Source organism: Nyctibius grandis, chromosome 17 (genome assembly GCF_013368605.1).
Source record: "Nyctibius grandis isolate bNycGra1 chromosome 17, bNycGra1.pri, whole genome shotgun sequence".
Classification (NCBI taxonomy): domain Eukaryota; kingdom Metazoa; phylum Chordata; class Aves; order Nyctibiiformes; family Nyctibiidae; genus Nyctibius; species Nyctibius grandis.
In genome coordinates, this window is record NC_090674.1 from 575,676 (window position 1) to 599,830 (window position 24,155).

The window sequence follows — 24,155 nt, forward strand, 5'->3', positions numbered from 1 at the left end:
CATTCGGGAGAGGGAATTCCCTTTGGCTGCTGAAGCGTCTCGCCTCTGTCTCCGAAACGCCGCTCGGCATTTGCTGAGCTGGAGGCCGTTGAAAACATCACTTCCCTTTTCCAGTGCTTGAATTCGCTGGGGATGTGCTGGCAGCCTGCCAGACCGATAATGAAATCTGCCAAGACATCAGCATCAGCCGGGGTGCAGGGGCTGCCAGGGCTTGCCCAACTCACACAGAGGGTTTTCAGACTACTGGTACTTGCTTTTATCCTCCTCATCCCCAGGAGAGGCTTCAAGCAATGTCCAAGCTCCCTCTGTGCTCCCGTCACCTCCACCATCCCTCACTCCTGGGCAAAGCAGCAGCATCTTTGCACCTAATCACAGATGGGCTGGATTTAAAAAAAAAAAAAAACAAACACACAAACAGATCCCAGAACACAGAATTTGCTTATACTGTGCTAAAATAACACCTTGGGGCTGCAAAATTACGCTTTGCATTGGGAAATGCCAAGTGAGGGCTGCTCGCAGCCGTTGCCGTACCCAGTGGCACCCTGCCTTTTTCCAAAGGATCCTTCAGTGAACAGCACAGACACCGGGTCAGAATGAAAGTTGTGCAGAAAACAGACGCTTCCTAACAGTTACAAGCTTAGTGCTGCACCATAAATGGCACCAATTAATGCACAGAGATACATAAATCATTAACTGATCTAACGTCCTCCATAGGATGTTACTCTCCAGGCTTCTGTTACAGGCAGTCTGCCCTTTTCCAAAAGCATGTGGCACCTGCAACAGGAGGATACAGCAAAGGGCAGGCCGGTCCCATGCTCCAGCATGACCTGACAATAGCTTCCCTGCTTCCATACAGAGGATGGCACCAAGGTCAAGGGGGGCACAGGACCCCACATAACCCAGTGGGTCACCCAGCACCTAGGAGAAGACCTGCAAAAATCGTGTTTTCAGAAACAACGATTTTTCCTTCCAGTCAATTGCTTCACATGACACTGTGCAGCTACATCTTTCATTCTCCATGTTTGATTTTTACAGAGAAAAAAAGAATATGCAGCATAACAAGAAATCACTACTGATTAGCATCTTCAGCGTTGTGCATGCCAGACCAGGATGTGCCCTGGGAAAGGCATCTTCCTCCCAGGTAGGACATAGGTGTTACTAACACTGCAGTTTTCTCAGATGTGCGTATTTCATCCATCAAGAAGGATCTGGAACAGGGGTACCTGTGTTATCTCATCTCAATGACATGGGAGATGCTTGATGGTCTCTGTACAGCTGCAGAGGTCTCACTGTGTGGATACTGCTGGCAGGACTCTGCTGAGGATACGTCCGTGCAGGCTCTTGCTGGGCACAAAGGCAGCAGAAATGGCCCTAAACAGGGGATGTGAGCCTGAACTGCACCTGATGTGTGATTTACACTGTCCCACTTCAACTGTAACAACACTCGGTCAACAGGGACCAAACGGATCAAAGTCAAAATGCATCACTTACATTCTCTTCCCTAGCCGAGCTCCCTCTGCCTTACGAGAGGGCTACAAATAAGGCAACTTCTCCCTAAACCTTTACTCTTTCTCCAGAGTTTTTCAGGAACAAAGGGAGATCAGCTTCACCTAACACTCCCTGCAGTTATTGGCTCCCAGATGAAGAATAGGACAACTGCAAAGCATCACCTAGACAATTCATCCCCTGCTCCAGAGCACTCAGGCAGCCTGTGCACGATTTCCACAGCTCCCAGTCCTCACAGAACCGGAAAAGGGGGAACAGCTTGCACCTCCACCAGCCCGTGGGACAAAACCCACTGCTTACCTCCCAACACTTCTGCTTTAAGACCATCAAGTCGTACTTGCTTGTTCTGTCATTATCCCCACGCTCAGCCTGAGCTCCACACACAGCTCTTCTGTGTCCAGGCAGGTGTGAGATAGTCTCCAGCAGCTCCTCCTCTGCTCTCCTCCTGGCCAAGGTGGGTCCCAAGCTTTTTCACCAGTCCACCTCAGCAACAGATGTATCTTACCCTCTCCACAGGTGGACATTAGCCCAGTTTCAGGCTCTTCTTTTAGCAGTAATGTCCAGGGCTAGGAGTTGTCCTGTCTAGGGCTTAGAGTTGTCCTTCAGCTGGCAGTGGCTCAAGGGCTCTCCACGCCTGCCAGTCCAGTGAGCTGCATAAGGCCTGGAAGTCTAAGAGGAGCTTCAGCAAAGGTACAGAGGGCACCTGGCCATTTGCACTAATCTCAAGACCTTGAGCACCATCTCCTGGTCATTCCTGGATTCAGTGGCAACTTAACCTTCATGTTTCCTCTGTTTCAGCGTCACCACAAAGCCTGGGGGACAAGCCACGCATGAAACCAAGGAAGAGAAAGGTGGGAGCCCTTCAAACATGTGCACACTTCAACAGGGTCATATGCTTACTGCTACACATGCAAAAAAACCGCCACGCACAACACTTGGCTCCACAAGCCCCTCTCCTTGGGGCACCCCTTGCTGTTCACTTCTCTCCAAGTTGTAACAGGAACAACAAACTATCTCACTGGAACAACCACCTTGGCAGGCTCCTGTACGAGCATCTCTGCCTGGTGGCTCTGAGCAGCCAGCACAAGATGCTGCTGGAAAACTCCAGTCTGTTCATCTCCTGCACTCCCGTGGCTCTGGGCAGCATGATAAAACGGGCGCTGCTCGCCGCAGGGTCTCAGGCTGTGAGATGTGGCCGGGGATCACCGCTCAGTATGTAAATATCGCAGTGGCAGAGTTCAGCCTTTTGGCATGAGGGAAAGGAAGATAAATGCTGCCGTCCCCTCAGAGCCTCAGAGCCACAGGAACCTGCATCTATCTAATTGCACTCATAATGGATTCAGCAAACCATTAATTATCAGATATATTTTAGGAAACTGAAGATAAAAAAGCTTATGAAACTTAGCCTTAAAGGGGCCAGCGTGCTGCAACAAAGCTGTTGCATCGTGCTGGCACCGGAGATGCCAACTTTACATTAGGCATCTGAATGCGTTATACAAACAATGCCCTGTGTGTTCACAGGGAACAGCTACGTGTAGTCACAGCAGCTATTGCACCCTCAGACAGAAATACCTTTCATTAGTGCTAATCCACTGATGCCAGTAACAAGAGGGCCCTGGCATGCAGGCATAGCTCCTTCTTTCCCAGATGTTGGCAGCTTCCGCATCTCCTCAGCGACTTAGAGGAGGGGTGGAGATCTCCGGGCTGTTTGCTTGCAAAGAGGATGTGGATGCCCCAGACCTGCCCGTGACCCTTCTTAACGGACAGCCATAGTAAAAACATGGGTGGGATCAGACCTGAGCTACACAAGGTATTACCTGAACAGCTCCAGAGCCATTTAGCACGACTGCCAAGAAGTCTCTGCTTGAGCAGAAAGGCCTAAATGGCAGCTCTGCGCTGGAGGACTTTTCTAGCTGGCACAACGGGCAGCACAACAGTTCAGGGGAGAGCAACAGAAGAAACAAAGCAGCCCTTACTCACCCTGCAGAGTAGCAGATACCTGCAAGCACAACACTGATTCGGCCATAAAGATCTCCACCCCAAATTCTCAGGAACAGCTTTTTCTTTGGTTTTCACATACCCATACCACCCCAACTTTGTCCCACGCACTAGTCTCCTCCTTTCCCCTCTGTTCACAGCAGTGGAGGAATACACATGAACACACCCAATTCCCATCTTTTCCTCTGCTTCTTTATTTTTCTTGATCCAGGAGGGATGAGTGGTCCAGCTCAGCTGAGCTGGCAGCTGCTGACTGCAGGGAGACTTCCCAAGCCCTTGTGAATGTCTACAAACCTCTCCTGTCCTTGGCCGTGCTGTGCTTGCTGCATGCCATTTCTTTTGCAGCGTCACATACCCGGGGCTGCTTTCCCAAAGAAACCCTGAATCCTCCCTGCTGGGGCAGCACGTTGAGGTACAGCTCCTGAACAAGTCTAGTGGATACCAGGCACCATGCATGGGCACCCACCGCTCACCTCTCACTTGGTTTTCTTCACAACTCAGAGTGACTTTGTCATCAAACAAGTCCTCCATGGTCACAGCCACCAGCTCGGAGACAGCTTGGTTCATTTGGGATTCGCGGCAACGTCACAAAAACTTGGGAGCCAGCGAGTTGGGCCTCATTCAAAAGAGATGATGTGCTCTGCTGCTCCTTGCTCCGACGTCTGAATCACCTGCACGGAAGATGACCCGAGAGTCAGACACTTACATCACCACTTTCCCCACAATCACTTTGCTACCCACATCTTTCCCAGCCCAGCTCTGGTTAATAACATTTAGCTTCACGCCAGAGGTCTGCAATTAAAATAGGCATGAGACTAATGAGAAACACCAAACACACACACACTGATGATGCAAAAAGAGAAGACAGGAGAGTCATTTAAATATTCCTCTCCACAAAATTGCTATAATTTAGCTCCACAAGCAGTTGTAGACAAGAAACGCTCTGTGATTATCCACTGGAGGAATGCCAGCCCAGGGAATCTTGCACACTTGGCTCCCTCATCCAAGGAGGTGTTCTCCACTGATGGCTGAGATACTGAAGATAAAGAGTCTGGGTTCAAGCCTAGAATTTGGCCTCTAACCAAACAGCTATAATCTCATGGGGTATGTCACCTGGGTTTTTAATAGGCTCTGAGTAACCAGGCACCTCTGCACGCACTGTCAGTCCTCCTCCTCAGCTCCTGAAACCAGGACTGAGCTGTTTCCCCTCAAGCCATCCCACCTCACACTAGTCAAGAAATCCAGAGCGCTGTGAGCTGGGGGGGCTTGTACCCTGGATCCCTCTAAGCAGGGGGAATGAGGGAGCAGAAGGGGTGACAGGAGCCGCAGAGTGGATTTGTGAAGAATAAGAGGGTGGGAGGGGGAGGATGGATGAACAACAGCAGGGGCCTCAGCACAGAGCAGTCTTTACCTGCACAATCTGGGCTGTGGTGGCTTGGGAGAAGACCACCTTGGGATGCTCAGCACTGTAGTGACCCTCCAGTCACCCGGGAGGGGAAGAGCTCCCCACAGAGCTTGCAGGTAAAGGTGCTCTCTGTCTGCTTGAAGTGCTCAGTGGTGACGTGGTTCTGCAAGGCCTCTGGGAAGCAGAAGGATGCTGAGCAGTACAAGCAGTGAAACGGCTGGGAGCCTGTGGGGAGAAGCACTGCCTTGAGCCGGGGCTGCGATGGTCAGGGGCCAGCCCAAGCACACAGGGAGCTGGCAAACGGCCAGGACACGCAAGGCTGAAACCCACCAGGGACTCAGGGCACCGTGTGTGCCCATTTCCCTTCTCCTGGCTACACCACTTGTCTGTCAGTTTGTGGCTGTTCAGGTCTGGTTTAGCTCTAGCTCCCTGCAGCACTGGCATTCAGAAACCAGCTGGTGTACCTGATTGTAGCTGCAGCTGTCCCTTCTCACAAACATCTCTTCCCCTGTTCCCTTGCACCATCCAGCACAGGTCCTTGTTGGTCTGGCTTGTACCTCCTGATTCAACTATTGCAATGCATTAATCCACCCCAGGGGCTCTCTCCTCTCAGACAGAGCTATGTCTAGGTCTTCTCCTTCCTCACTCTCCAGGCTGCTGTTGGCTGCCCCTTCCAATGTCTCCTGATCCATCTCCTCTCCTGCCACCCCATGCACAGCCCTGGGAACTCACCTTTCATAGTAGTCTGGCCTGCCAGTTCTCTGCCCTCACAGCCTTGCTTTAGCTGCACCCTTGCCAAACGGTCTCCCCAAGCCCAGGTCCCTCTCTGATCTTTCTGGTGCCAAATCTCCCTTTTCTCCAGTCTCCCACTAGCTCTGTCCTCCACAAACCACCATGCTCGGGGTTCTGTTCCTCATTTCTCTGTGCTGATCTTCTCACCTGCACTTATCTCTCTTCTCTGCTGTAACAAGCAAATCCAGACCCCTCCTTGACTCCAGTGTCTACAGAACCTTAAAAAACACATCCCAGCCTCACCAAAACCAGTGCTTTTCCAGTTCATCCATATTTTCTGTTTCCTCACATTCTGTTTCCTTACCATGTCCATCTGCACTCTCCCACTTACAGCTTAGACATCCTTCACTGACAGGGGCAGTCATTGCTCACAAGGTAACACGAACAACAGCAACTGTAACAGACCTGAGTGCCTGCACTTCACGTGGACTTGCAGGAGAGCCAGCGTGGGGAAGAGCTCCTTGCACGTCTCGCACTCGTGGAACTTCACATCTGCAAACAAGCCCAAGAACAGAAAAGTGGGCACGAGACCTTCTGGACCAGCATTCTGTTAATGCTTCAGCAACACCACACGTGTGTGCAGACATGAGAAGCATCTTTGGAGACAAGGCAGGAAAAGGAGAGGCCAAGAGCAAGTGAGCTGCAAGACACTGAGATGAGACTTGACAGAAGAGACTGCTACAGGATACAAAGAATCTCCTGTGATTTGCAGGTAGACAGGATGCACAATCTTGTCCTATTAGAGTTATTATTACATCTCTCCCAGCAGTTGCCATGTGTTTTTGTTCACTAATGAACGGGCCGTTACCTGTGTGCTCTGCCTTGACGTGCTTTCGGTGAGCAGCAGTGCTGGAGAAGGTTTTGTCACAGGAGCTGCACTGCAGGGAGGAGAACTTGGAAGAGCGGTGATTCTGAGCTGCAAAGACATCAGGGTGGTGGGTCCGGTTGTGATACCATAACCCTGACAACTGCTGCAATGATAAGGATCAAATCACGGTTACAATTACAAAGCTGTTCCAGGAACATCATGACAGTAAGAAACCGCGTGGAAAGCAACAGCAACAGCGGGGTTGTGCTCAGCAGGTACGAGACCCACAGGACAACAGCTAACACCCCACTTCAGTTCCTCGATGCCTCTGAAGAGGCAAACACTGCGGAATCCCTCATCCTCATCTGCTGCAGGTCTCCTTTTGGTGTGAATTTTTGTTCCTTTGTAGGAATGTGCTCCCACACACCCTGCCACTGAGGCATGCCATTTGCAACACGAGCATTTTTATTCCTACACTTCCTGCCACCTAGAAATTTGGGTGAAAGAGATTCCTGAGGGTCCAGACAGGCACGTATGTAGCCCTTTGCAGTCACAGTTCATCTCTCTCCATGGACCTGCCTTTTCCCTATGGACTCTGACTCATCTGCAATTTTTTCTTCTGTTGACCATAAACTGCTGCACTCAGTGTGTATGGCCAGCAGACACATCCTGGTGCAGGAGCAGGCAACGGCAACCTCCGGCACGAGATCAAATGATAGAACCATAGAATCGTTTTGGTTGGAAAGGACCTTTAAGATCATCGAGTCCAACCATTAACCCAGCACTGCCAAGGCCACCACTAACCCATGTCCCTCAGCACCACATCTACACGGCTTTTAAATCCCTCCAGGGATGGGGACTCCACCACTGCCCTGGGCAGCCTGCTCCACTGCTTGACAACCCTTTCAGTGAAGAAACTTTTCCTGATGTCCAATCTAAACCTCCCCTGGCACAACTTGAGGCCGTTTCCTCTCATCCTATCACTTGTTACCTGGGAGAAGAGACCAACACCCGCCTTGCTACAACCTCCTTTCAGGTAGTTGTAGAGAGCAATAAGGTCTCCCCTCAGCCTCCTCTTCTCCAGGCTAAACAATCCCAGTTCCCTCAGCCATTCCTCATAGGACATACCCTCCAGACCCTTCACCAGCTTTGTTGCCCTCCTCTGGACTCGCTCCAGCACTTCAAGGTCTTTCTTGTAGTGAGGGGCCCAAAACTGAACACAGGATTCGAGGTGCAGCCTCACCAGTGCCGAGTACAGGGGGACGATCCCTGCCCTTATCCTGCTGGCCACGCTAGTGCTGATACAAGCCAGGATGCTGTTGGCTGCCTTGGCCACCTGGGCACACTGCTGGCTCATGTTCAGCTGGCTACTGACCAACACCCCCAGGTCTTTTCCACCTGTCAGCTTTCCAGCCACTCTTCCCCCAGCCTGTAGCGGTGCGTGGGGTTTTTAAATCCTTGCTGCACCAGCTCACCTGGTAAGCTTTGTCACAGATCTCACAGCTAAAGGGCTTTCCTCCGATGTGGGTCACCATGTGGCGCTCCAGGAGTGACGGGGCGCTGAAGACTTTAGAGCAGGTAGGGCAGGGGTGGTACTCCCGGGAGTGGGCTTCGTGGACGTGCTTGTGGTGCTCTTGCAGGGTGGCAAAGCTCATCCGGCATTTCTTGCAGTCATAGGGATCTTCGATGTCTGCCACCCAGAAATGCAACAAAAACCACAGAGGGGAAAAAAAAAACAAGGAAAAAAAGAAAATAATTAAGAGGGGAATTCACAGAGGGAGGAAAGAAAAGGGAAAGAAATGCTTGTTACTTCTCAGACGAAAACTAGCACTGGAATTTTGGCTTTGCATAGAGATGTAGCTGCTCCTCACCTACAGCTCCCCGTGGTGGGTTCCCGACAGCTTGCGGTTTGCTGGAACCCACCCCTGCCATTTTCTTCGGGACAACCCTACTCATAGCATCAAACCACTGAAGAGTCTTGCTTCTCTTGGGAGGGAAAAATCCCACCACGAGACACCCAGCCAGCCTGCAGGCACCAGTAACACCTGCACAAGCCTCCGCTGGCACAGATGGGTCTTCCATGACCCCACAAAAGCCATGCCTTGCACGCTGGGCTGCCCAAGCCGGGGAGGCAGCTGGCCACACTCACTGTGGAAGGTCCGGAGGTGGATGGAGAGCCCGTTGGCCTGGCGAAAGCCTTTCCCACACTCCCGGCAGACATACGGCTTGTCCCCCGTGTGAGTCCGGACGTGGCGTGACAGCTCGATGGACTGGGCGAACACAGCGTCGCAGTACTGGCAGGCGTACATCTTCCCTGCAGGGACACCCAGGGTGAGAGCCTGCACCTAACGGCACAGGAGCTCTGCCCGGACTATGCTTAATTTCAGAGGGAGAGGGGAAAGAACGTAAACTGGACAGGCTTTCCTGGGGTAGTCAGGGCATTTCCGCACAAAGTCAAAAAGGTCCTAGAGGTGCTGGAGAAAACATCACCTGCACAGGGAATATTAAATTACTACAGGCCTGAAGTATCTGGAGGTACTACACTCTTCTGTGTGGACAGAGACAAGGTCAAGAAGTGGGCCCATGTGAACTTCACGAGGTTCAACAAGGCCAAGTGCAAGGTCCTGCATGTGGGTCGGGGCAACCCCCAGTATCAATACAGGCTGGGGGATGAAGGTATTGAGAGCAGCCCTGCCGAGAAGGACTTGGGGGTACTGGTGGATGAAAAGCTGGACAAGAGCTGGCAATCACAGGATCAATCAGGTTGGAAGAGACCTCTGGGATCAATGAGTCCAACCATTGCCCTGACACCACCATGTCAACTAAGGTCACCTCTGAGCCTCCTCTTCTCCAGGCTAAACAACCCCAGCTTCCTCAGACATTCCTTGTAGGTCAGACCCCTCCAGACCCTTCACCAGCTTGGTCGCCCTCCTCTGGACTCGCTCCAACACCTCAACATCTTTCTTGAAGTGCGCTCACAGCCCAGAAGGCCAACCGTATCCTGGGCTGCATCCCCAGCAGCGTGGCCAGCAGGGCAAGGGAGGGGATTCTGCCCCTCTGCTCTGCTCTCATGAGACCCCCCCTGCAGTGCTGTGTCCAGCTCTGGGGCCCCAACAGAAGAAGGACATGGAGCTGTTGGAGCGAGTCCAGAGGAGGCCACAAAGATGCTCAGAGGCCTGAAGCACCTCTGCTATGGAGACAGGCTGAGAGAGCCGGGGTTGTTCAGCCTGGAGAAGAGAAGACTCCGGGGAGACCTTCTAGCAGCCTTTCAATACATAAAGGGAGCCTCTAAGAAAGATGGGGACAAACTTTTTAGCAGGGCCTGTTGTGATAGGACAAGGGGTTTTACACTAAAAAAGGGTAGATTTAGACTAGATATAAGGCATAAATTTTTTACAATGAGGGTGGTGAACTACTAGAACAGGTTGCCCAGAGAGGTGGTACATGTCCCATCCCAGGAAACATTCAGTGTCAGGTTGGATGGGGCTCTGAGCAACCTGATCTAGTCGAAGATGTTCCTGCTCACTGCAGAGGGGTTGGACTAGATGATCTTTAAAGGTCCCTTCCAACCCCAACTATTCTATGATTCTGGAGGTACTACACACTTCTGGAGGTACTACATGCTGGCATGTCTCATGTTCAAAATTAACTGCCCAGCTGCAACATGCTCATGCCCTGGTAGTGGAAGGGGCTGGGTGCAGGAGCAGGAGAAGCACTGGCATGAAAAACTATGTGAAATTCAGCCAGAGGGATGGATGGGAGAAAGCAGGTTAACCAGAGCAAGGAGGACGTGTCGCAGGAATCTAGATGTGAAGGGACAGAGAGGAGCTACTCGGGAGCAAAACAATGAAAGTGGATAAAGAGGAAGATCCCCTTAATGGAGAACAAACTCCTAAATGGGTGGCTAATCAGAGGACCTGGAGAAAGGGATGGGGGAAAGGCAGAGTGGGGAATTGCAGGCAAAACCATGTGGGTGAAGGAGATCTGGGAGCAGTCTGATGCCCAGGGCTCTCCCAAAGGATGGGGAAGCAGCCAGGAGGCAGATGGAGGAACAGAGTACAAAGTGGTGGATGAAGCAAGCTAAACCCATGGCCGGGCTCCTGCGAGGAAGGCTCACCCTCAGCGTGCTTCTTCTTGGTGTGGTAGGCAAGGGCCGAGGCCTGCATGAAGGTCATCAGGCAATGCTTGCACATGAAGGGCCGGTCCCCTGTGTGCAGTCGCAGGTGGTTCTTCAGTGTGGAGTTGGCCGCGAATTTGGCCCCACACTCCTCGCAGGAGAAGGGCTTCTCGTCAAAGTGCTCCGTCAGCTTGTGGTACTGCATCCCTGGGGAGACAGGCAGGACACCGAGGTGGCATTAGTGGGACACAGTGCCAGCCCTGCCTGATCCTGCTGCAGAGGCACCACTCCACCCATCCTGGAGGTCCACCAGCCCACCTGCGACACTGGGGATCCATCAGTGTCCTCTGGCCTGGAGGTGCACCAGGATATCGTGAGCTACCACAGGGAGGGCAAAGAGATTCAAGTCCTCTTACTCATCCAGCTAAGCCAGTCACAGAACTGGAACAGCTTGATTATTTTTAGAGGCTTTTAAATTTGCCAGTAGCCTCACTTTTCCTTGATGAGCCATGTGGAAAACCAATTAGGGAAGAACTAATCAGAAAGTGGTTGTGCTCAGTGGGGCAGGAGAAATGAGCTGAGCTGCGTTTCTCACACCCAGGGCTCACAGAGCTGCAGGGAGGAGGAGGAGAAAACTTCAGACTATCACTTTATTATATCATTCAGACTTCTGTTCAAACACCCCTACTCCCAACAACCCTACCTGAGGCATGAGCAAACTCTCGGCCGCAGATGTCGCACGCCACGGGGAGCCGCTTCTTCTTCTTCTTGGCCGTCACCACCACCCTGTGGACCTCTAGCTGATGCTTCTCCAGCTCCTTCTTCGTCAATTTGACCTCACTGCACTGCTTACACTGGATTTGCCTTCCTCTGGCCACCCGACAACGTTTCATGTGCACTTTCAGGCGGCAGTAGAAGTGGAAGGTCTTATCGCAGGCTTTGCAGACAAAACTCTTCTTGGAAGCTTTTTCTTCGGGTTCCTTCAGTTCCTTGGCACCGGCACCTCCCACCTTGTCCTCATCTTTGTCCAGAGCTTCAACTTGGGATTCACTGTTCACCTTCCACTTCCTGATCCCAGGTTTCTCCCCGCTTCCCTCCGTCAAGAGACCTATGGAAAGAGCAATTCCTGTTTCGGTGGTGACCAGTAGGACTGGGCACCAGCCCCTCGGTCTCCCATCTCCTGAATGCTCCTACACAGACATTTGTCCCTGCACAGCAAGAACAGACACACATCAGACATGCTGTTCCATCACAACGGTGGCACATGGCTCTGCTCAAAAGTGGCTGTGGCCATGCATGGTATGATGCATGAAAGAGTGGTCCTTGAGTTTCTCCACCCACACATACCAGGGGCTGGTTTAGATGGCAAGATCCAGGGCCAGATTTTCCAAAGAGCTTGCTCCTCAAATAGTCACAACTGTTGCTTCAAAACATCCGCCTCCTGCTCAGACACATGAAGTTATGGCCATGCTTAAATATTTGAAGATCTGAGCCTCAGGTATGATACTGAGTCTGCCATTGAGAGTGGATATCCAGCCATCAATTACAAGAAATCTCAGGAACTCTTCCCAAACGCAAAGTCTTTGAAAGGGAACAGATAATCTTGCAACGACCCTTTTGAGTCTTCTGGTTAGGGCCCCGAGGTATTTCAAATCGCTCATTATATTCACTTCTTACAAAGTCTAATGCTTTCCTGAGTCCCTGTAACACCATCATCTCAAAAAGCACAAGCTAGGAAATTCACCTAGGATCTCAATCTACAGAAAAGACCCACAGGGAATGTGCGTATGGAAGAAATCAAAATACAAACAGATATATTTGGCTTCTTTGCTATAATGAGAACCATGCAACTGTGTGGCCATGGAAACCAGTGCAGACTTCTCCTTTTGCCAATGCACAGGAAATTCAGCCTGTGCTCGCAAAACTTCGTTTCTGCCTTCCTTGCTATGGGAAGAGCTCAGCAAAGTGTCCTCCCTGCACACTGATACCACCCCAGATTTCCAACCGACTAGAAACGAGGTGACACATTCCAACAGACTTGGAAATCTCAAGATGTCAATTGGTGACCCACTGACCTCTGAACACATCAAGGGAGACAAACATACTGGAAGACTGGTTTCCAGTTTGTCCTGCTCTGTCGAGATAGCAATACACACCTTTCACCTCTAAGGTCTCTTTCCACATCCCTAAAACCAACACTATCAGTTTTTCTGACCCAAGTGAAGAAGTATCTTTAAACCTCCCAGAAATGTTGAAGGTCAAAAAGAGTCATCTTGCTGGGCAGGATGAATGTGGACAAAGATATGAGCACTAATGAAACCGGGACTAGAAATGTCTAGAAGTGCCATGGCAGCAGGGGGGTAACCTGAGTCAGATGAAGTGGAATTTTGCCACAGACTCCAGTGCACCAAGAGCTGGCTCATGGTCCTCCTGCTCTTATGCCTGTGAAAATGTTGTTCAGGATTACAAACCTTTAGCCTATACAACAGCACAAGACTGTAATGTTATAAAGGCAGGAGGAGCTCTCAGCTTCAGTTCACCTTCGTGGGGAAATGCATAAAGGGGCTCCAGGAACAGCTCTCCATCTTCAGGGGTACACTACTACTCCTGTAGATTAGTTTTGAAAGGAAGCTGAAGCAGATCACATGCAATCAATGGCTAGGCACCTGCACCCTGTAGTCCCATGCCAGTGCAATATATACTTCCTGGATGGCAGGAGGAACCTTGCCTGATGGTGGAATACACCCTCAAAAGGCTTTCAAAGTCTGGCTACCATGAGATGGGAGACTGGGAGACATGTTGCAAAACTGATGTGACAGTAAGGTCAGGTGTCAGGTTGCTGCACTTGCAAGTTGCGTTAACAGCATCAAGCACCATGTGCTGGCTGCTGCCTGAACAGAAAAGAGGACACGCAGCATGGCTACATCGGGGCAGCAATTCCTTTCCACCTGGCAGCCAGGATGTCTCCCAGAACCACTCCTATGGGCAAACACAACATTTTGCATGTCGTTAGATCAGCATCGAGCAACAGACTTTACCCAGTCAGCTGCCATCCTTGGAGATGCAGGAGGCTTGAAGGTGAACCTGAGCACTCTTGTGAAAAATAAGACCAGACTGAAGAAGTGATTTCACATCAAGTTTGAGAGGCAGGAACCAGAACTGCCTTGGCCATGCCCCTGACTCAGTCTCCTGGAAGCAGACAGAGCCCAAGGGTAAACATATACCAGAAAGGTCCCAGACACGAATTCCTGAGTGCAGGGTCCTCTGGGACTCTGGAATTTGCATCACTTTCCATTCTGTGGTGGCAAAGACATTCAGCACTGGAAGAAAAACCCTGCTGTTAATTATGGTGTATTTCATACCGAGTTGTCTTTCTCTTTTGTAAGTGGTCTGCCAAGTCTGTAATCCTAGTGGCTGCTCTACCCTTCCTGCAATTCATGATAGATATTAGAGTCCAGAAGCAGAAGATCTCTTGGTGTGTGACCATCCAATCTCCCGCTTCTTCAGCTTAAGCTAGAAGAAAATTCCACCTACCCCTTTGCATCCTGAAGGTCATTCCAATGGTGGCTGTCATGCATGGTGGCTTCTAATGCAGAATATAGGGGATTTTGCTTGTTGACCCTACAGTTTAACAATTCTAGGGGCTGACTCGGGCCTAAGTTAGATGCTAACTGTCTTTTTTAAACACTTTTTGAAACACAAAACTATGCAGAGGAAAAGCCTTTTTGCTGGAGTTCTTGACACATTTCTGAGATCTGAAAGTGAGGGGTATCTTGACAAACATGATCTTCGAAGAAGTGATGGTACAGAGACCTCAAAAGCAGCTACCTAGAGAGGAGGTTATGGAGTTGGCTGGAAGAGCCAAACCTCATCCTTGCAAGCACCAGCCGCCAACAGGGGAAGTGCTCCGACTACAGAAGGGACCCAAGGAGAAGCCAACAGATTTCATATTGTACCTCCACCAAAGAAATCAACCCCTTACTTTGATAGTGCTGAGTGTGGCAGGGGATGAATGCAGACAGTTCCCTCCACAGGGATGCCTGGCACATTCCAAGAGGTTCAGCTCACCTAAATGAATTATCAGATTTTTTTTTTTTGCAGTAGAGATGTAAAAACTGTTGCTTTCAAGCAGAAATGCAAACTCTATGCATCTCCTTGCAGCACATATGTTCCTCAGAAATGTAAGATCTCCTCTATTTCAAGGTTTCAAGTGGAAGCTCACATCCCTCAAACATGAGGCCTGCAGTTATCATTCATATCTCATGCCAAGAGCCACATACCTATTGATCCATAAAGCCACCTGCAACATTTACGGCTGGTAAGCAGTGATATCAGAGCTGAGGAGACTGGCCTAGAAATTAAGATATGGAAGTTCAGTGTAAAGATCTGTAGGATGCCAAAAAGGGGCTGGTAACTGGCAATCCTCCTCTGGACACTTCATACAGAATATATGTTTTTGCCAAGTAAATACCGTTTTCCCAGGGCTTTTGGTTTTGATGTTGCTTCTTGCTTGATTTCGTCTCAACCTTGGCTTGAAGCCCTGTAAAGACTTAGTGACAGCAGTCTGCTCTCTTTGATATTGGTGCCAGAGAAGCAGGCATCTGCCAGAGCAATCTAGCTGACTCCCTAAGTCCCACACTGGTAAGCACTGCAAGGTGTCCAGGAGCTCAGGTGGGCTGCATGTTCATAGACACATGCAATTTTTGTCGGCTTACCTCCTCTAGAGTCACCAGGACATCAGCCCTGCCACATCCCATGGTCAGATAGGGTCAAGGGAAGAGGGGTAAGTGCCTGCAGCATGAGATGGAGACAGAGAAGGAATAGCAGATAAAAAGGAATCGCTTCTTCTCTGGAAATCCTCATCAGAGCCATGACGAGGTGAAAAAGCCAACTGGATTGGTGGCAGCTCTTGGTGGAGTTAGAAGAGAAGACCTAGATCTGAACTGGGCATGAATACTAGATCTACAGCGTAGGACATCTCTCAAGGAGACCACTAAGTCAAGAAAGGGGAGCAGAGCATGTGCTACCAACCCTCCAAGCCCTACAGCTAGAGCAGCAGGTCCTCTGTTTCTTCTACATGGGCAGTGCTCTGAGGCACCCAGTCCCACTTACCACCCAATAACATTTCCTCATTGCTCAAGAACACAGGCAAGCTAACAAACCTAGGGTGCAGAGAGTGACCTAGGGCAGGTCACTCTCTGCCCCTTCCCAGCAGGAAGGGAACATTGGCTTCGCCTGTCACTGTCAAACACGAAACAATGGTGAGTGTCAAAGCCAGGAAGCTTGTGTTCATTCATAAAGACTGATCATGGCCCTGACCCAAACTGTCAGACAAAGCAATTAAACTTTCTACCCCTAAAAAAAGACGAGACGTTAATAACAAGCTGCTTACTCTAACTACCTAGCAATCTGCTAGTATTTCCAGACTGCGCCTTAAGCGACGCAGCTCTGGCACCATGAGTAAACAGGGATGGATTGAGCTGAACCAGTGCCTGTGCTTGGATAGAAACCACACTGTGTACATCCCAGTGGACTCCGCAGCCCAAAAAATCTGTACTTGGATGCGCTGGGAAGCACAATGTCATAAAAATGTATGCAAGCAAACAGAATAAGCAAGTCACATTTGCATCCTTTTCAAGAGAATGCAAACCTGCAGTTAGCTTCTGGCCCTCTGTTATCTTTTTCATTAAAGCACCAAATTCTGTTAAGCATTCTTCCTTCGGATGCACAGATACAATTCGGCTCAGCTGGAAAGCATCCCACAGCTCAGGGCAGGGTCTCGCACATCGTTATTGCTATGCATTTGTTTCTGGAGTTCACCAAATTGCTATCTGCATATGTTTTGTTCATACCTTTGCCAAACTAGTACAGTATGTAACATCCCCCTACTGCTGTGGGACCCTCCCAGGGGATCATTTGCTCTGTAAAGTGTATACACAGCAAGACCAAATTAAAGCTCAAAAAGAAAACAAACTCAGAAACCAGTCTGGGACTACAAACTGCACCATCACAGTCATCTTCGCACAAGACAAGTGTGCTCTGATGTGACCTTTACGCAACCAGCCTATGAAGTATTCACGCACACACAGATAAAGTCAAGGGATTGTAACACAAGTCCAAATTCATACAGATCCAACAGCAATGGAAGAGCCAAAGAAACCCCACAGGTTAAGGATAAAAATTCTGAAAAACAACCTAATAATGATACAAATTACATAACTAAGTTGCTTAAATGCCTCTGGTGCAAGGGCTGGGGTGAAGAAATGCGAACGCTGTTAAGGAATAGTATGGGATCAGTTATGGCCTCGACAACCCTCGCAACGTACAAAACTTAAAGCTGGTGCATTTTACTAGCAGGAGAAATGCACACTCTAGCACTTGGATCCAAAGGTCACCCCTGTGAATACCCTTTCAAGTAAAACCCCAGCATTTGGCCAGGGATGTGAAATGTGAAATGACCTCAGGTCACTGAGGTCCACCACCAAACAGTTCAAGACTCCCATAACCGTGTGTAAAAGATCACAGAAGGATGAAAGCCTGTGCTTTTCTTACCCACATGCCCCAGCTCCTGCATCACTGGCTGCAGGTCCGGGAAGGACTCGTGGACATTGCACAGCAGCTGACAGATCTTGATGGCTGGGACAGACTTCTCCTGTGCTGTACTCAGAGCTGCTTTCAAGGAGGCCTCTGAGCTTTCCTTCTGAGCAGAAATACTCAGTAGCTGGAGAAGTAGAAGAAAACATCACATGACAGAGATTTTGGGCTGTGAAAGGTCGAGATGGTCTGGGAGTGAGAGCACATCTGCTTTCTTTCATCTCCATGGCTGGGAAGCTGCTTTGAGAAACTAGAAAAGAAATCCCTTTCCATACAGGTCTTTGCCCCTCCACTGATGTATGTTCATGAGCCGAGAGAATTTCAGGATTAAAAAAAAGTTACAAAAATTAAACTCTCAGACTTTCTGTTTTGGTATTAGCTCACTTAAAATCACCTTTCCATAGAAAGAGTGGTTCCTCAATGCCTTACAGCATCACAAGCTTACTTAACTCATAAACCTGTGTATCATACACAACTGTCTCAGGGCTTTTCTCTCACTTCCAAATCCAAACCTGTTTCAGCCAGCCACTGCAAGGAGAAGCAAGGGGAGGATCTGTGCATGCCCATACATACCTCACCCTTCCAGATCTCCAACAGCAGCTAACTAGTGTTTGCAGGAACAAGTAACCACAGACTGGTGGAAAAGGCCAGCTCGTTACTAACACAGCCCATTATCCTTGTCAAAGGGAAAACAGGCAAGCCACTTTGGGATGCTACACAATCATGGCATTCTCAGTGCATTTTCTAGGAGCTTTTCATGCTCATATGTCCTGGAACAGCCAATCAAATGGAAACCCACTCCCTGGCAGCTCTGCTCTCGCTAGGACTTCAGCACCCTTGCAGAGCTGAAACAGTTTTGGTGTGTTTGAATACCCACATTTTCACCAACTGAGAATCTCACTGGTAATTTCTTTTACATAAAAACTCCTGCAGAGTTTATATAAAACATCTAACACACTCTCACTTCAGCACAGGGGCACCTCCAACTTTGGATGGCTTCCCCAGCCTAAGTAAAGTCCCTTAATTTCAGTGCACACTAGGGCCTGTCCACCCTTTGAAGCATGCTGGCTCCGAGAGCATCCCTTCATACCTCTTTTACCACTTCTGTGAGCCCTGCCTCCCCCGGAGCCAAGCCCTCCAGGTCTGCTCTCTGCTGGATGGCCTCCGAGATCAGTTTGCGGTGTCGCAGGATGATCTCAAGGGCTGTGCTCTCGCTGGTGGCCACTGAAGAGGAAAATAAAAAGTAAAGGTATTTAAAAACACAAAACCCAAGAAGAACCCGAAGGCCTTAGCTTTGCTTAGCTTTGTCCAGCCCACTCCTGAAGCTTCGCTGTTAACAGCAGGAGTGACTTCTTTAGGGCATAGGAAACAGCAAACAATTACAGGCAAGCTTTGGTTAGAATCAGAGAATCATAGGATCATTTTGGTTGGAAAGGACCTTTAAGAGCATCAAGTCCAACCCTTAACCCAGCACTGCCCAGTCCACCACTAACCCATGTCCCTCAGCACCACATCTACATGGCTTTTAAATCCCTCCAGGGATGGCGACTCCACCACTGCCCTGGGCAGCCTGTTCCTGTGCTTGACAACCCTTTCAGTGAAGAAACTTCTCCTGATCTCCAATCTAAACCTCCCCTGGTGCAACTTGAGGCCATTTCCTCTCATCCCATCGCTTGTTACCTGGGAGAAGAGATAGACCCCACCTCGCTACAACCTCCTTTCAGGGAGTTGTAGACAGCGATAAGGTCTCCCCTCAGCCTCCTTTTCTCCAGACTAAATACCCCCAGGTCCCTCAGCTGCTTCTCATAAGACTTCTGCTTTAGTATACTAATTATATTAGGTTAGGTTATACTAATTGCAGCACTGACATCCAGCATAAAACCCTAGCAGACCACACTTCTCGCTGCTTGTCCAACTTTGGGTAAGAAGATCAGTTTTCCAAAGCACACTGCTGAAAGAGACACTGACAACCTCAAAAGGCAGGCATGATTCTCCCAAGACTCAAGATTTCTTCTCTCCCCCAATTACAGACATTCCATTCTGACTTTTGCAGAGAAACAGGCATTTCTAGGCAGAATTTGCCTCATCTGAGGACAGCCACGTAAAAAGCAGCTGGATGCACCAGGCACCAGAAATGCTGGTTCCTCCGGGCTGAGCACGGAGGGGATGGAGGAGAGGAGTTTGGATGGAGGCAGCTACCCCACAGGCATCTGACCGCAGGCAGATGAACCCCAGCTTTGTGCCTGCAGGGCCAGCACATGCAGCCAGGCTCTGCACAGCCTACCTCTGCTGCACCACAAGGCCACCAACCTCAGCGCTCTTCACACTGGCATGTAATGGTTTTAAACTAAAAGATGGTACATTCAGCCTAGACCTAAGAATTTTTTACGCTGAAGATGGTGAAACACTGGCACAGGTTGCCCGGTGTGCTGGTTTTGGCTTGCGTAGAGTTAATTTTCTTCATAGTCTGGGCTATGTTTTGGATTTGTGCTGGACACAGTGTTGATAACACAGGGATATTTTAGCTATAGTGCTTACACAGAGTCAAGGCTTTTTCTGCTCCTCACACCACCCCACCAGCGAGCAGGCTGGGGGTGCACAAGAAGGGGACACAGCCGGGACAGCTGACCCCAACTGACCCAAGGGATATTCCATACCACAGGACAACATGCCCAGCATATAAAGCTGGGGGAAGAAGGAGGAAAGGGCGGACGTCCAGAGTGATGGCGTTTGTTTTCCCAAGTCACTGTTACGCGTGATGGAGCCCTGCTGTCCTGGAGGTGGCTGAACACCTGCCTGCCAATGAGAAGTGCTGAATGAATTCCTTGTTGTGCTTTGCTTGTGCATGCAGCTTTTGCTTTACCTATTAACCTGTCTCTACCTCAACCCATAAGTTTTCTCACTTTTAGCCTTCTGATTGTGTCCCCCATCCCACTGGAGGAGAGTCAGCGAGCAGCTGTGTGGAGCTTAGCTGCTGGCTGGGGTTAAAGCATGACACCCAGAGAGGTTGTGGATGTCCCATCCCTGGAAACATTCAAGGTCAGGTTGGACAGGGCTCTGAGCAACCTGGTCTAGTTGAAGATGTCTCTGCTCATTGGAGGGGGGTTGGACTAGATGGCCTTTAAAGGTCCCTTCCAATCCAAACTATTCTATGACTGATTTTGGCAACAATTTTAGGGGAAAAGCACAGTTTAGGTTTTAAAGTAGGAAAACTCAAAGCCAGAGGCCAAGGCTCTGGGGAGGACAGGGCGGAGGCTGCACACAGATCTCCCCTGTACTTTCAGTCTGATGAGCCTCCAGCTGGTTTTTAGCACAGGGTAGTGGCCAGCTCTCAAAAGATTTGCTCATTACAAAACCTGAAAGCACAGAGCCACAAGCAAAGCAGCCGTGCTTGCCAATGAAAGTGCTTTTCCAACCAATCAACTGTTTCACTGAGGACACGGGTGTTGAGACCCACTGGAAGAGAAGAAGTCCTGAGCCAGGGAGAGGGTGAGGAATTAGAAAGCAGCTCCTGCCAGCAGCAGAAGCTCAGGGAGAGCATGGGGGGACACCAAGGCTGTTACCTGCTTGGAAGAAAAACTCTGCGCCGGGTTGTTTCCGGATCTCCTCCATGAGCAGGTTCAGCGGTGCAGGCTCCCGCACAGCCAGCAGCAGCTGCCAAACGGCAGAGACCGACAGAGACCGCTCCTCCAGCGCCGCCGACACGAGGGAGGCGAAACCACCGGCCCCACGCTTCACAACCTGCTCCATTGCCTTGGAAAGACCCACAGTGAGGCACTAACAAGGGACCCCATCCTTCTGCCCTGTGTCACACTTAGCCATGACCATGGCTCACCCCAGACCCAGCCTTCCCTTTCTCCTGCCCTGCTGAAGACCTCTCTCACAGTGCAACTCAAGTGGTGACCACTTGGAAGCGCGGCCCTTCACCCAAACACATCAGCCATTTCCTCAACTCTCTCCAAAGCTGAGCATCTCTCCTCAGTGCCCAAATCAGCCACTCTTACCTGCCAGCCTTCAGCTTCATATACCTTACCTGCTTCACTCCCGCTATGGGATACTAAGGAATCATTAAACCAAGTCCTGCTGGAGGACTGCCCCAAACCAAGCCATGACAGGTAGTAAATCAAGTCCTCAGGACTTGACAGGGATCCCAGATGGGAAAGCTCAGTATCTGCTTGCACACATGCGAGAGACTGCTTACCTCTCTCTCAGCAGGAGCCAGGCTCTGTGCAGCAGAGATGCCCTGCAGCAGCATCTGGGTGTCTGTGAGGAGCTCCACTAAGTTTTCTCGGTATCGCCTCAACAGTTTGGCTCCGTAATCCTCTGGGCTCCATTTGGCTGAATGCAAATGAATGAAAATAAGAACGGCTCAGCTTGCAGCATCTTCCCAAAGGGCTTTAGAGCTGGGGGGGGACCGAAAACGCCAGGGCAGCCAGTTCTCTCTGGGTCACTAACACAGGGTTAGGCTCAGTACACCTGGATTCGCCTTCAAGCAGAGGATAAACATGACAAATCAAAACTTCTCCAAATCAAAAGACAACACAGAATATCCTCTGCATGTACATGCCTACAGAAACAGGTCTCTGGCACCCAAATGCCTTCCAAGTCTCAGTCCTGGTCTGAGCCCAGAAGAAGAAAGTCTCAGTTTTCAGCCATTTTCAGCAGGTAAACATGTGGCCTTATCTGTGATGACAACACCTCAAGATGTTCATCAGCCTCTTCTGATGCCCTGGAATCAAGGAGACCCCATTACTGACTCTTAATTGTAGTTTCATTCAGAGAGATCTGTAAGTGACTTTGATCCACTCCACCGAGAAGGAGCTCTGCAACATGCTCCATCTCAGAGGTGTATGACTATCAAACATAAACATTTTACAAACACCCAGGTCATCCAAGGTAATCAATAACTTAGCGGGCTTAGTTGTCTTTGGTGAAAATGTTAAACGAACACAAACCAGACTTGTGATTGCAAAGTGGCAGTAACACCCTCTTCTCTCCCTTACACCAAAAAATGGAACTTTTAACATCCTTCCTTCCTCCCTCCTCCCATTACCTAATTCCAAGCTGGGTCTGCTGAGGTTTGCCCTGATGAAGCTGAGAAACAATGACTCTAGAGTAACACCACAACCCTTTAAAGACACTCCAGTATCAGGACACAACGGACTAATTCAAGAAAGAGGAAAAGTGTTTATTCAGGGTAATGAAGAAACTTGGGCAAAATACACCGTGAACCAAAAATAATATATGATTGCACTTGTCACCAGGTTAGTTGATAAATAAAACTGGAAATTGCCAAATAGATGCATCTGAAAATGATTTTCTTCACTGTTGGAGTTACTAAATTGAAGAAGATACATAGTTATACTTTTTCAGGAGAAACTAAAACAAAAAACTGTAGTTCTTCCAAGACATCTGTGCATGTTTTTCATTTGTGTACTTAGGTCTTTTAATCATTTTGGTTCAGTACCAAACAGAACAATCTATTATTCACACAGCACTACTTGGGCGGAAAGCAGCTAAATAGACACAGCTTGGTGAAAAGAAAATACAGTCTCTGGGACTCAGAAGACATACAGTACCGGGTAAGAAAAGAAAGCTCACCAGGATGGTGAAGGAGGCAATGGCAGGCTGTGGGAATAATCAACAGAAGATTTTGAGCTAGTATGAAAACTCCCTGGACAAAGACTTCTTGGAGACACGAGTCTACTCCCCGGCAAAGCTAAGGGAACCTCATTAAGCACTTGAGCTCCATAGGGTTTAGGTATGACTTGGATGTGCCCCACATGGATCAGGGGATGGTTTACAAACAAAAATAATTTCTCCCTTCTCCCATCAGAATGTTTCTGATTCTATTACACAAATTTGAGTGGTTACAAATGCACTCTCAGCTCTGCTGCCATACCAAGGTGAGCTCCATGAGCTCCATAACCAGAGCGTGCCCTGCACCACTGTACAAGATGTCCTCCTTTCTGTTAGCAGGACAGCACAGGACATCAAAGGCTGCCATCAGTGGCTCAAATCCTTCCCTCCCTCTTCATTTCCACGATAAGAAATATTTGTGCTTCTGTTTGTTCCAGCTGCAATTTGAGGAGATTCAGCTCTATGTAATTAAGGAATGCTCCTCCTTGGAATGGGTATTACCACTAGATAATTAACCATGTTGGGAGTCTGGTGTTTCAAGAAAGCAATCGTGCTTAACAAATGACAAAGCAAACTGCCTGTCGGGAATGTTCACTACTGAGGAAATTATCAGCATCATGAGCACAGTCTTGCTTTCTATTAAACACTCATTTACATTTCACTGCATGTTAATTTAGTTTTTAATTTTTATGTGACTTCAGAGCTGGTGAAATTTGCCTATCTGAATTGCTCAGGGGTGTGCCTAATCCCACCCAAACTTGGAAGGCTTTCTCACCAGTCAAAAGATGAGGACTCATGAGACCCTGAACCACCACAGGAAGGCAACAAACAATAAAACCCCACCATAACAAAAAGAAGGAGGGGACTAGCTGTCCAAGATAAGGATGTCTAATGGGGTCACTAAGTGTGTGGTACTCCCATGAGCACACTCTGCTCCAAACAGGAGACCACGAGACAGTGACCACGATGTGCAGAAATACTACCTGGATCAAGGACAGGAGTGCAGTCCAACTAAATTTTCCCCACAATCTCCCTCAATCACAAGGGATTCACAAAGACAGAAGCCAGGTAAGACATTGTCTGTATTTAATGTCTAGACATCTACGACTTTGGGGAACTTTTAGGTATTTGCTTTCAAAGCCAGCAAGTACCATAAGTTAAAGTCACCAATGAACCAGAGTTTGGTAAAGATGCCTTCACCTATGAAGCATTTATTATGTGAAAATTGTTCTGCTTATTAGGGAGACACATGCTGCTGCTGCTTTTAAGTGACTCAAAACCAAAAAAGTAATTTG

At 49.3% G+C, this 24,155-nt stretch overlaps 1 protein-coding gene across 1 annotated transcript in view; it reads right to left on the reverse strand.

Moving 5' to 3' along the window:
• Positions 1-698: 698 nt before the first annotated feature.
• ZBTB40 (zinc finger and BTB domain containing 40) overlaps positions 699-24,155 on the reverse strand; it is a 46,416-nt gene continuing 22,959 nt past the window's right edge. Inside the window, 16 exon segments of the mRNA XM_068415074.1 lie at positions 699-774; positions 3,587-4,080; positions 4,082-4,123; positions 4,125-4,175; positions 4,916-4,988; positions 4,990-5,134; positions 6,107-6,193; positions 6,510-6,672; positions 7,985-8,199; positions 8,659-8,823; positions 10,627-10,833; positions 11,330-11,734; positions 17,179-17,347; positions 18,311-18,444; positions 20,784-20,973; positions 21,422-21,558. Coding sequence (XP_068271175.1) covers positions 699-774; positions 3,587-4,080; positions 4,082-4,123; positions 4,125-4,175; positions 4,916-4,988; positions 4,990-5,134; positions 6,107-6,193; positions 6,510-6,672; positions 7,985-8,199; positions 8,659-8,823; positions 10,627-10,833; positions 11,330-11,734; positions 17,179-17,347; positions 18,311-18,444; positions 20,784-20,973; positions 21,422-21,558 — 2,753 coding nt within the window.